Genomic DNA, 13236 nt, shown 5'->3' with positions numbered 1-13236 from the left:
GAACTCCAGTAACCGTCTGTACCTGGGGAGGTGGACCACGCACGGTGAAGTACAGCATTGATGGTCGGAATGTTTATCTATTGACCTCAGTTTTGTCAGAGCTCCTTTATCCCACACTCCGTCAGACTGTCACGGACAGTCAGTCTCATCTCATCTCTGGAGTTCATCTCTTTGATTCACGTTTAATCTTATTATTTCTTCAAGGTTTGGCATTAGTATGTTGATGGACAGCTTGATATTTTCCATGGTTAATGCTTGTCAGTAGATTACCTGGGTGGTAATAGCTGGATAGGATTTGTTCTGGTATTTCTTTTTGTGATAGGGACTTGATGCACCATCAATAACTCACTCTGAGATGTAAGAAGCGAGATATCGGCTTTTATTGACTGGAAGAATGAACAACACTACATCCTGGAGAATGAGGCCGGGCTCAGGCCTCAATCGCCTTTATACAGGGGTCTGTGGGAGGAGCCACAGGAGCAGTCAGCAGAGGTCTGTGGGAGGAGCCACAGGAGCAGTCAGCAGGGGTCTGTGGGAGGAGCCACAGGAGCAGTCCAGACAGGTATATGTAGTTCACCACAGGACTACCTAGCATTTTTCACACAGTTTGGTAGATACTGGTGCAGCAGTTAAACTGGAATAGCTTGGCTAAGGGCTGTGGCTAGTTTTGGAGCACAGCTCTGTGTGCCACAGCCAGGATGTTGATGGGTCCCACATTTGCCATATCCGGCACAAACAGTCTTTTTTTTCATATCTTAAGAAGTAACTCAAGTTGGCTGAAGGCTAGCAACTTCAAATCAGCTGTTTTGGCTAAGCAAAGGTACAAATGGACTCTCATACTGGGCTCCTCTGCCACTGAGAATCAGGATGGAGAGTCTCCTCCTTCCTTTAGTTCTACATCCTTGCTCACGAATGGATGGAGCACAAAAGCTGAGGATTGATCTAATGCACTGGTTGTGAGATTACTTGGCTTGGTCTATGGCAAGCTGTTTTTGCTGTTTCATGATCATACAGTCCTGTACTGCAGTTCCACTAGGTTTACGTCTTGCTGCCTGCCGAGCCTCTCTGTGGGCTTATTTAAACCAAGGTTCATCATCTGGATTCAATATAACGATAACCTACTGGAAGTGCTACTGGAAGGGTTATCAGCGGTGTGCTGCTGCTGATTGTACCTCATGGATGTCCAGTTTTGAGCTGTCAGATTGATCTCTGATGTAGCACAGCTGTATTGCCATAAACACAATGCAGGGTGTCCATGGGCATGAAGACAAGACTTCGTCCACACACGGGTGCTGTGGTGTTCACCAGCCTTGACTATCATGAACTCATGCTGTGTGTCAGCTGGTGAGGACAAAGTCAAGTAGTTATACTCTTTCTGTTGTGTAACTCACTCTGTCACAAACACAATCAGCCAGCTATTTCAAACTGCCCTCAGTGATACGCATCGAAGTCCCCACCTAGAGAACATTATGTGCTTCTTCCACATGTTATTCGACAAAGATTTATCTGTTGAGGGAGGACAGTGGTCAATAGGAGATTTCTCTGCCAATATTTAGCCTGATGTCATGAAACCTCATGGACATGGAGTCAACACTGAGTGCTATTCCCTCCTATAATGTCAGCACATAGCTCCCACTGAAAGAATGATCACAGGAGATAACGTATGCAGACAGGGTCCATGATGGAGAAGCCTGGCATGTTGCCAGTAAGGTGTCATTTAGTGACTATGACTGTGACTGAGCATTGCTTGAACTGCCTATATGCAAGCTTTTTAATCTTGGACACCAAGCCTGAGTATTTGCAAGGACATCTTTGAAATGTCAATTGGGACAGGAGCAACTTCGCCATTGCCTGAATTTAGTGCCAAAATTGACTCCCTTTTATCCTTTCTCTGTTTCAAAATAGCGAGGGTCTTGCTTGGTCATTTGTGAGTTATTCAAAATGATAAGTCCAGTGTTATATATAGGTCATTGCTGGCTGGTGGCGCAGTGACATCAGCGTCAGACTCCGGAACGGAGGTTCCTGGGTTCGAAACCATCCGGAGTACGCTTTCCATCCATGCTGGGTTGCGTGTTGAGTGTAAAATAAAGAAATATATTGTGACATGTCTGTCTGAGCTGTGGCGCGCCAAACAGTCTTTCGTTCCGCGCCTTGTAAGGCGTGGAAATGCCCGACGCCGGCCTCTCAGGCCTGAGTCGACTTCATCATTGTGGTGTATTAGTCTATTTTGGTGTTAGTTCAGTAGTTTTGTGGTTGATACTAATGACATTTTATAAAAATTCCAATTACTCACTAACTTCAGCAGTTCCCAAGTTGGCATTTAAGCATGGTTCTGTAGATTTTTTTATACAGGGCATTGGTATTGTATCACAGAACCACCAGCATATGTAATTGGTGTAAATTATACATCTCCAACTATGGTCAAAGTAAAATTCCTGCAGTAAATCAAAATTTAAAAAAAACTGCAGATGCTGCAAATCAGAAATAAAATAAAATGCTGAAAACTGTCGGTTGATCAGGTAGCATCTGTGGAAGAAAGTACAAAATAATTTTCAAACCAAGAATTATCGTTAGAACATTTCCTGTACGTACCCGTTCATGGGTTAAGGCAAGTACAGTTTGCAAGCACTGTCCTTTCTAAAGGCTGCTTGAAATTCCAAGAAATCAGTTGCTGTGATTAAATTAAAAGTCACAAATGGTAAGAATTTGAAATATATTTTTAAAAAATGTTTGGATTTTACTATAACTGGGTTAGCACCTTAAAGAGAAAAGCCAAATTAAATTTAATTTTCCATCCTCCATTTAAGTGCAATATTGAAGCCTCTCACTGAGCAAACACATTATATTGTATTCAAATTTGCAAACTAATTTCAAATACTGTGAAGCTGTTTTCCTGCAGTTTGGTGGAATATTTACTTTCAACACATTTATAGTTTTGTTGGATATTCATGCGAATGGACCTTAAAATACAGGAAAGAGAACTATGTATATATGTAAATGAAACTTTGAAATGGATGAAAGCAGCAAGTAGGTGTTCAGGTGGGGACCAGTGAAATATGTGTAAATTTTATGCGCATGCATATATGGGTATAATAGACCTTAAGACCATAAGACATAGGAGCAGAATTAGGCCATTTGGCCCATCGTGTCTGCTCTGCCATTCAATCATAGCTGCTAAATGCAAGGTTTTGTGGATGTTTTGCTAGAGTATAATGAAGTGTTGGCTTTACATTAAGGTTCATGATATGTTGATGAGTGCTCTGTTGTTACCTCTGACTTTTGCATTTTGTGTTCGACTATACCAATGTAATATTGAGATGTTTTATGATCAGATTGGCTAACCCACTTCCTTTAAGTATAAACTTGGACTTTAGAAAAATTCCCTCAAAAATAAAACTTCAAAATCCTTTTACCAGACACACACAGAATGAAGGAATGAAGGAATGAATGAATGAAATGGTATGGTACAGAGAAGTGAAAATATTCAAGCCAAGAAATTATTTATACAAATTGTTTAAAAATATTTCACATCATTGTTGATTAAAAGAATATTGCTTAATATTATTTAGAACTTAATGCATTGTCCTATAATAGTGATATCCTGGTTTTCCAGCAGGTCAAAACCAGTCTCTGCGCGTGCCTGTTACTCAAGGTCCTCGTCCCAGTTCAATTATACTTTATCCACAAACAAGTCCTGTCCAGGTTGGTCTGTCTGCACAAAACATTTCCAGCCACCCTGCTGTGCCAGTCACTTGTCCTCCAGGACACAGTAGGAGTGAGGTGCATCACAAGGTATCTAGTCCAAGCGCAGTATCTAATTGTACAGAGCAAAGGATATCTACAATGTCGGTGAATGTTGGCAAACGAAATTCTTCCAGTGAAACTAATAACACCCACAACAGAGATGCAATGCCTGAAGTCCCAACACAAAAGGAGATACCCGCTGTGAACAACTGCCCCAGAAATCCACCAGCACTACCTTCGGCAACTCTCCCGCATCCGCATGCTTACCAACACCCACCAATGGGACACGCTGCTAATCTGTTCGGAGCTGCTGCTCGATTTCCTTTCCACCACCCATACTTTTTGCCTGGACCGCCCTACTTTCCTTCAAGGTATGTAGGATCAGATCTAAAGCTTTATTTGTACTCAGAATATAACTTGAAGCCCTTTTGCACTGTGAAGTCTGAAATATTTGCTTAATTTTGTTGTCAGCAATAATGTAGTGTGTCACAATCCCAGATTGTTTGAAATAAATATGCATAATGCTGGAAGTACTCAGCGTGTCATGCAACATATGTGGAGAAGGAAGCAGTGTTAATGTTTCAGGTTAATTAACTTTCATCTTGAACTATCAACCCCATTATTCTTTCAACAGATGCTCCCTGACCAGCTGAGTATTGCCAGCATTTTCTGTTTTTATTTAAGATTTCTATCTTCTGCTGTTTTTATTGCTTTCTGTTATTGCCAAGATATAGGTATGTATCTTTTACTCTAAGTGTGCTGATGGATCTTACGTATTTGAGCTGTTTTTCTCACAATGTTCACTGATTCCACAATTTCTCAGGTACACTTGGAGTCAAGTTGTACCTGAGATTTTACTGCTTGTTTCCAACATGTGCTTCAAAGGAAACCTTCAACCAGAAAGCAGTGTTGTATGCCAGTAGAACCCCTACTGTACTCACGCTTACCTGTACTGCAAGGTTTGAGGTCCCAGGCCCTCTGACATTTGTCACACTGGTGCAGGCTTTATAAACTCTGAACCATGAAAATCTAGCAGCAGGAGACAATATTTCTGTGCACAGTTAGTAGTTAAGGTGCAAGTGGGTTAGAGGGCAAAGGGTAAAGGTTGGAAGGAAGTGGGTCATTTATTCAAGATTCTGTTCCATTGACTGCCATGATGCTGGAGGAAGAGGTAGGGAATGGAGAGGCAGTGAATAGTGAGGGGCTGACCATTTTTCAGTTCAAGCCTATACGAACAATGTCTGATTGCTTGAAATTTAGTAAAGCTTACAGTACAAGCACATGCTCTAACTGCTCCTGGAAGATGAAGCGAAAATAGGTGAAGTCTGTTCTGGTAAAGGTGAATGCCAGTGGCCACCCCTATTTTACCAAACCCTGAGATATGGTTTGTATCAGCAGATGTGAGCTGAAATGCTGTGAGGCCAGGACACTGAGATGAGAACGAGCTGGATTCAGTGGGTGTCTTGGAGATGTGGCTTGTGCCTTCATGTCATCCAGGAACAAATGAGCAATGTAGACCACTTTGCAGCAACATAATCGGAAATTCTAGGAAGGGTGAGCAGTATTCCGGGTAAGCTGTGACTGTGTAGAGAACTGATCGTGAATGCAGCTCTGGTATGATTGGCTCTTTTGAGAATATTCAGTTTGAGTCTTTGGAATTGGTACTAACTGATTCTTCTGTGGGTGAACAAGGCCAACCTGGCTAAAGGTTTCACTGGAGACTAATTTTATGTATTGCACAACTGCTGATTGGACACAAGAAAACATACCTGGGAACAAACAAGAATATTAAAAAGTCTTGCACCTCCAGCTAGTATCATTGTATAATTAGTTAATACAGCTTTACTGATTTTTAGTTTCATAATAGCAGTTATTTCAGTATTGTATAGATGAATTTTGAGATTATGTCTTCGGAAGTGTTTTTGGTATGGAACTAGGTCACATGGCAATTCTGCCCTACCACAATTAAGATTGAACTTTCAGATTTTTAAAGACAGACAGTGCCCTTTTAACAACTGCTTGATGATTTCACCTCATGTTCCTAGTTCTCCCCCAGTGCATGATGAACTAACTATCCACACTCCCCAAATATTTAAATTTCGTCACCTCATGCGAAGGAGTTGTAAAAGTTTGCGGAATGAATAGAGCCAGTACTCTGTGCACATTACCAACCCGTTGCTCAAAACTAGCTGTAAGAGAACTGGGTTACACAGTAGGCTGTGCTATAACGTGAATTGAAAATAACTGTTGAGTTTCCACGAATTCAGTTCAGGATAGTTCCTGATGGTCATGGACAAAAGCACAGAGTTGATTAGTTTCAAAACAGATGGTTCTGTAAGAGGCCACATGCAATTATAAACATACATTACAATGTTGGTGTCCATCCCTAATCATTTTAAGGGGAACAGTAGAGGAAGATTTTTTTTTTCAGTTAGCCACATTGGACTCGTAATTTCAGTCCCAGAATGGAGAATGTCAAATCAAATTTACATGAAAATCTTCTGCAATTGGTAGCACCACGGGAGAACTGTTGCATAAGTAAGTAAATGTTGCAAACAAGTTAATGCAAGCACTTTAAAAGCCTGACTTGTAAATGTAGTCACTTAGATGTTTGAGATGGCAAATAAAGCTCCCATCTATAGAAGGAAAAAAAATCAGTACTTGGATGCCAAAGGGGGCCACTCCCAGAAATTCACTCTGCTGGCAGCCTCCTTCTGTTAACTGTTAACTGCAGATAGTTGCCCCCAGCAGCCCACAGATTGGTCTCTCATTATTAGTTTTAGAAGCTAACCATTCTTAAATTATACACTGACATAAAAAGTTGGCAAGTCGTTAATGGTTCTCCATAGTTTTTCTGCGCAGCAATTTATGTTCATATTATTATTTTTAGATAAAGTTTTTGAATATTTTGGTGAACTGTCATTGCAATGGGAATCCATTTGCTACTGTGAACTTCTAAAAGTTTTTATTCATGTTACTGCAGATATTATCTTAATCATTCTACTTACACTTTGGATATTCATCTACCTTATGTTCTCTCACCTTTTTCCACATTTTCTTCATTATGCATAACTGTTAGCCAATGTGTTGAAGACTGATCAGTTCAGAGGACACGCCAATGATTGGGTTATTCTTGCTTCATGATTCTAGTATATTTTTAGGTCTTCCTGAAAACTTTTTATCCCTTCCAATAATGTTATATTACAGTGGATATAGGGGAGAGGGAACTTAAGTCCCTGTTGAATAACTTTTAAACAACATGTTAAGTTCCAAGACTTCTAGAAAGTAAGATTAGTCGTTTCAAAGTTCATCCTTCTGCTATCTGTAGAAGGCACTGATTACATTCCTAATTTAAAAAGAGATGTAAATTTTAATTGATGGAAAATACTGGGACACAAACTTGCTGCAGCTTCACCACAGGCCTTCTAGAACAGGTATGCATCGTAATAACATAGCAGTGAAGCCATACACCCTTTCACATTGTTTCCTTATAAAAAAGTATATTGTAAAACTTAAATATAGTAAGCACTGTAAAATCAAATAGACTTTCCATCATGGAGGTCACCACATTGAACATTAGAAATAGGAGCAGAAGTCAGGCATGCAGCCCGTTGAGTCTGCTCCACTATTCAAAAGGGTCATGACTGACCTGGCAGTGGATTCGGCTCTACCTACCCCAGGAACCCCAGGATTTTCTCTATAACCCTTAATTCCCCTGATATGCAAAAATCTATTTAACTGTGTCTCAAGTATATAGGATGAGGCAGCCTGGACTGCTTCCCTGGGCAGAGAATCTGCAGATTCACTACTCTCTAGGAAAAGCAGAGAGTAGCAGCTCCCGCCTTCCTGTTCTGCAGATAGTAACCAGTACTCACTATGGGGTCCTCAATTTGCGTTTTGTTATTGTACCTTGCTTTGAAGATTTTAAACAAAAAAAAACCATTTTGGAGCCCAGATGTTGCTGGCAAGACCATGTTTCTCACTCATCTCTAATTGTCCTTCAGAAGGTGGTGGTGATCTACTTTCTTTAATAGCTGATGAAAATGTTGCCACTGTGCCGCTGGTGAGGAGTTCCTGGATTTAAAACCAGTGATGACGAAGGGCTGGTGATCAAGATGGCGTGCAACTAGAAGGGGAACTAACGATGATGGTGTTCCTGTGCACCAGCTGCCCTTGTCCTTGGTGGTACTGTGAGATTGCAAGTTTGACAGGTGCTGTTTGAGTAGTCTGGGCAAATATCTGCAGTACATTTCATAGAAAATGCACATTCCAGCCACTTTGTGCTGGAAGATGAATGTTTAAGATGGTTGGTAGGATAGCAATCACATGGGCTATTTTGTCTTGTTGGCACCATACTCATCTAGATGAGTAGAAAGTACAGTTGAAAGATAGATCTTGGGACTCATTTAGAAGAGTAGAAAGATACAATTTGGGCTGCACATGGTTTGGTGAAATGGTCTGAAAAATGACAGATGGAGCTTAATCTGGATAAATGTGAGGTGATGTATCTTGGGTGCACCAGTGAGGCGAGGACGTACACTATGAATGGTGTGATATTAGGGAACGTTAAGAAGCAGAGGATGTTTGGAGGTAGCAACACATGTCAATAGGTGGTTTGGAAGGCATATAGGTAAGTCTTCATTAGTCAAGGTGCTGGATGCAGGAGTAGGGAGGTTATGCTCCAAATATATAAAACCTTGGTCAAGCATCCGCTGGAATACTGTATGTATTCCTCATCGCCAATCATAGGAAGATTGTGACAGCACTAGAGAGTGTACAGAGGAGATTTATCAGGATGTTGCCTAGGATGCAGCACTTATAAGGAGAAGCTTAGGTCTGTTCTCCCAAGCGTGGGGGAGGTTAAAAAGGGCCATGCATAATGTACGTAATGTTATGAGGGTATAGGGTAGACTGCAGAAACTGTTCTCTGTATCATAGATCAATAAGAGAAGAGCACATAGATTTAGGGTAAAGAGAATGAGATTCGCAGATCTGAGAGGAACTTTTTTCATCCAGAGATCAGTTGGGACCTGAAAGACACCGATGAGAGAGTGAAGCTGGATTACTGACAGCATTGAAGTGTCTGGATGAACACTTGAATCATTTAGGATGGGATTAACACAGAAGGGTGTCCACTGGTCAGCATGGACAGATTAAGACCATTAGACCATAGGACACAGGCGTAGAATTGGGTCGTCTAACCCATTGAGTCTGCTCCACCATTCAGTCAGGGTTGATCTATTATCCCTCTCAACCCCAATCCCTTGTCTTCTCCCTATAACTAATCAAGAACCTGTCAACCTCTGCTTTAAATATACCCAAAGATGGCCTCCACAATAATCGGTAGCAGTGAATTCTGTAGATTCACTTCCCCCGGCTAAGGAAATCCTTCCTCATCTCCGTTATAATATTACAATCCATGACTTATTTAATCTGTCACTTACACTCGCCCTCATGCTCTCCCGCGGCCACACTTGCCCTTTGTAATTTTTGAAGATTGATTGACTTGAATATCTGGGTGTCATGGCCAATCCCAGTAAATGGAACAAGTCATAAACGGTGACTAGGTGGCAGATCCTGAAGCCCACGCTGGAAAGTTCACTGCAGTTACCACCCGTCAAAAGCCTTTCAACAATTTATAAATATTTCTGATAATCAGAGGCATTTAAAAATACTTCAAATATATTTAAAGAATTGTGTGCAGCTCAAGGGCCCACTGGCTTCATTGAACTGCGTGAAGCCAGTTGCATCCCTTTCAGCTCTGCTTTAGGAGTCATATCAGGCAGAAACCAGGGAGTATTAAGCTGGGTCATGAGCAGAGCAACATGTAGACATCTGACCTGTACTGAAAGATCTCAAAGGCCTTTAAGCCTAAATAAATTGATGATTCAATGTACAGTCGGCCCTCCTTATCTGCAGATTCCGCATGCGCGAATTCAACCAACCACGAATTGAGAAAACCCGTAAGTGCTCTCCCAGCACTCGTTTGAGCACGTACAGACTTTTTTTCTTGTCATTATTCCCTAAACAATGCAGTATAACAACTATTTACATAGCATTTACATTGTACTAGGTATTATAAGTAATGTAGAGATGATTTAAAGTATACGGGAGGATGTGCGTAGGTTATCATGGATCAGGATTGAAAAAAATCAGAAGTTCTCTCACGAAGTAAGTCGGAATAGCTACATCCAGTATATTTAGCATCAGTTAGTTTATCGTTTGTCTTAGAAAATAGTATATATTTTACCTTTCTATGCATATAAAACACTTAAGAGACATATGTATTCAATAATTAAACCACTGCGTTGATTAGTAATAATTGTAGCTTTCATCGGGGCAGAGCCTTTCTCACTTTATCCTTTAAAATTGTTCCGATTGTTAACCAACTATAGCCTAACGCTTTTCCAATGACCAATGGCGTTTCACCTCTTTCCGATCGCTTTATTATTTCCACTTTATTTTCAATCGTGATCGTGATTATTTTCATGAACAGAAACACTGCAGATTCAGAGCACTGCCGGGTCCTAAAGACCACTGCTCTGAGACAGGTTAAATAAGGTCAGGGGTTCCGCTGGGTCCTAAAGTCCAGCACACTGAAACAGGTTAAATAAGGAACTTGAGCATCCGTGAGGGGTTCCGAAACCAATCACTCTCGGATAAGGAGGGCCAACTGTATTGATGCTACTAAGGTTCCCCTTGTTATTTTGTAAAGTACTCAAAACTTCATTGATCTTTGAACTCTATTTAATGACTGTCATCTAATACTCAGTCTCCTCAAATTATTAGCAATCACTGAACTGATTCTGTTTCTTATTTCACAACAGTACTTGTCCTTATAGCAGACCACCCTATGGTTATGGTGACTTTGCAAACAGCATATCGGAATGCTTAGGCTACTATGAGGATCGATACCAGAAGCACGAAGCTATGTTCTCAGCGCTGAATAGAGACTACCCTTTCAGGGAGTACCCAGATGACTGTCAACGCAGTGCAGACTCCAGGAGCAATAGCAGCATTGAGGAAGGGCCCCACCCTAATAACTTGGGAGGAGAGGAGTACCTGAGCTCCATGCCAGAGCTGGATGTGGGCGCATTGGAGAATGTGTTCACAACTCCAATGTCTGCTCCCTCACAGCCTCAGAGAGTGGAGATGGCCCACAGTGATGATGAACAAGAAGGAAAAATTTTAAAAAGCCTGTAGCTAAAAGCAAGCCTATTCAATTTTGTTTAAAAAAAATACCATCATAAAAAGTATCTCTGTGGAATAATAATTCTTTTATTTATAATAAACCAAACTGAGAATTCACAGCTTTGTCTCCACATGGGAGCATTTGATATTTATAACATCTATGCATGAAAATATCAGTAGTGAAAAACATAACTTTCACACACAAAAAATATAAAATGGAAAAAAATGTTGGTGTAATCTGCTGTTATTGACTCATTTTAAAATGCTTTTAGTAACCACCTGATTTAGTTTCAAAATTCACTTCAAGCATACCTAACCGCTAGTTAGTGCTCTTGATACTAGTCTTTGTCCATCAGCTTCTGTAAGTGTTGTTCATATTGTTATAGTTTCTTTCTGAGTTGTGTTTTAATAAACTAACACTAAACCTACAGTATATTTTTTAAAACAATTGTTTTTGTTAATTGCTCCCTAGTCATATATGATAAAGTTGCAGTTCATTATGGCTTATTTTGAAAATCAATTATTAATATACCTTGAAAACACAGCCTAGGAGACTGTTGTGTCAATACCACAAAATAATTTGACTGTATGGGATAGTGACCCACAATTTCCATGTGTGGCCAGTTTTAAACCAAAGGCAGTGCTGGCAGAAGCAGAGATGGGAGGTCTGAAGCCAGTCTCTCCCAAACCCCAAGCAACAAGTTGCCCATGGTGCAGTGCCCATGTACTGAGATGAGCCCATATTCATTGGGCCTGGAGACTGGTTGCTGACAGGCGAACTCAAAAGAGGTAACAAATCTTCTAAAAGAGGATTTTAATCTCTATATTCATTTAGTCCCAGCAATTCTCAATGTTGTATGATTTATTATAAGCCATCAAGAACTGTTTAGCCTTCAAATTCCTATATTTTTAATTATAGTTAGCTTTCTTAATTCAGCATATTGCATAGAAGTTTAATGAATCAATTAGTTTTAATTAATCTTTTTAAAACAGTAGTGATAATTCAGAACATTCCTGAATTGATAATAATTTGCCATCCCTAACTTGTAACATTATTACATATTCATATATATTGTTATAATAAATATTTATATTTATTGCAGTCCATTTCTGGTGTCCTTTTTATTGCTTGAATAAAGATGATTTGGGATTCTAAGCAGTTGGCTAGTTTTCTCTGTATTTCACCATTAAACTGTTCTCTTTCCGGGTGTTGTCCAATCTACCATGCAGTTCTGCAATTATAGTTTTTACTTCCTACCTAACTTACAGCTTTCCCTTTGTGTTTGTATCTGCCACCACCGTTTTCAAACTTAATACATTTAGTAACTTTTTTTCAGCCTCTGCCTTTATTTCTGAAAGTAACATTTTCACTGTCTTAAATCTTTTTGAAAAACCCATTTGACAGTCTGAAGAATTAAATGCCCTTCTATGAGTTGTACTTAATCATCTCGGAGATTGAGCAAAAGCTCGGCAACTAACCATGAAACAAATAATGGGTAGAAAGTTTCCTGTGTGTGTTCCTCAGGCATGCATCTCACATTGAGGGAGCCTCACTTTTAGCCCACTCTGACATTATGGTATTTCTATTTAGTGAGTCATAGAAAAGTACAGCTCAGAAACAGACCCTTTGGTCCATCTAGTCCATGCTGAACCATTAAACTGCCTATTCTCATTGATCTGCACCAGGTCCACAGCCCTCCATACCCCTACTATCCATGTACCTATCCGAACTTCTCTTAAATGTTGAAATCAAGTTTACATGCACCACTTGCACTGGCTCATTCCACACTCTCACAACCCTCTGAGTGAAGTTTCCCCTCATAGTCCTCTTATTAAACTTTTCACCTTTCACCCCTAAGCCATGATCTCTGGTTGTAGACTCACCCAACCTCAGTGGAAAAAGACTGGTTGCATTTACCCTATCTATACCCCTCATATTTTGTATACCTCCATCAAGTCCCCTCTCAATCTTCTACGATCCAAGGAATAAAGTCCTAACCTATTCAATCTTTTCTTGTATAGCTTAGGTCCTCCAGACCTGGCAACATCCTTGTAGATTTTCTCTGTACTCTTTCAGCCTTATTTACGTCTTTCTTGTAGGTAGGTGACCAAAACTGCACACAATATTCCAAAGTAGGCCTCGCCACCGTTTGTTCCACGATCTGTGATAGGACAACACACGCTAGTCAGTGAGGAGATGAAAATCAACGCAGTTCTGCTTTGTACAAGTTAAAATCAAAATCAATATTCTGATTTTTAATGGGCAGGGACATAAATCTGTGTCTGTCCTACTCAGGTTCT

At 40.3% G+C, this 13236-nt stretch overlaps 1 protein-coding gene across 1 annotated transcript in view; it reads left to right on the top strand.

Moving 5' to 3' along the window:
- The window catches only part of LOC140739088 (transcription factor SOX-30-like), a 42393-nt gene extending 31446 nt beyond the window's left edge, over positions 1-10947 (top strand). The window contains exons 4-5 of the mRNA XM_073067034.1: positions 3614-4115; positions 10572-10947. Coding sequence (XP_072923135.1) covers positions 3614-4115; positions 10572-10947 — 878 coding nt within the window. The remainder of the gene's footprint in view (positions 1-3613; positions 4116-10571) is intronic.
- The last annotated feature ends 2289 nt before the right edge of the window (positions 10948-13236 follow it).

Source organism: Hemitrygon akajei, chromosome 15 (genome assembly GCF_048418815.1).
Source record: "Hemitrygon akajei chromosome 15, sHemAka1.3, whole genome shotgun sequence".
Lineage (NCBI taxonomy): Eukaryota > Metazoa > Chordata > Chondrichthyes > Myliobatiformes > Dasyatidae > Hemitrygon > Hemitrygon akajei.
This window is presented reverse-complemented; position numbering and strand designations above follow the sequence as displayed.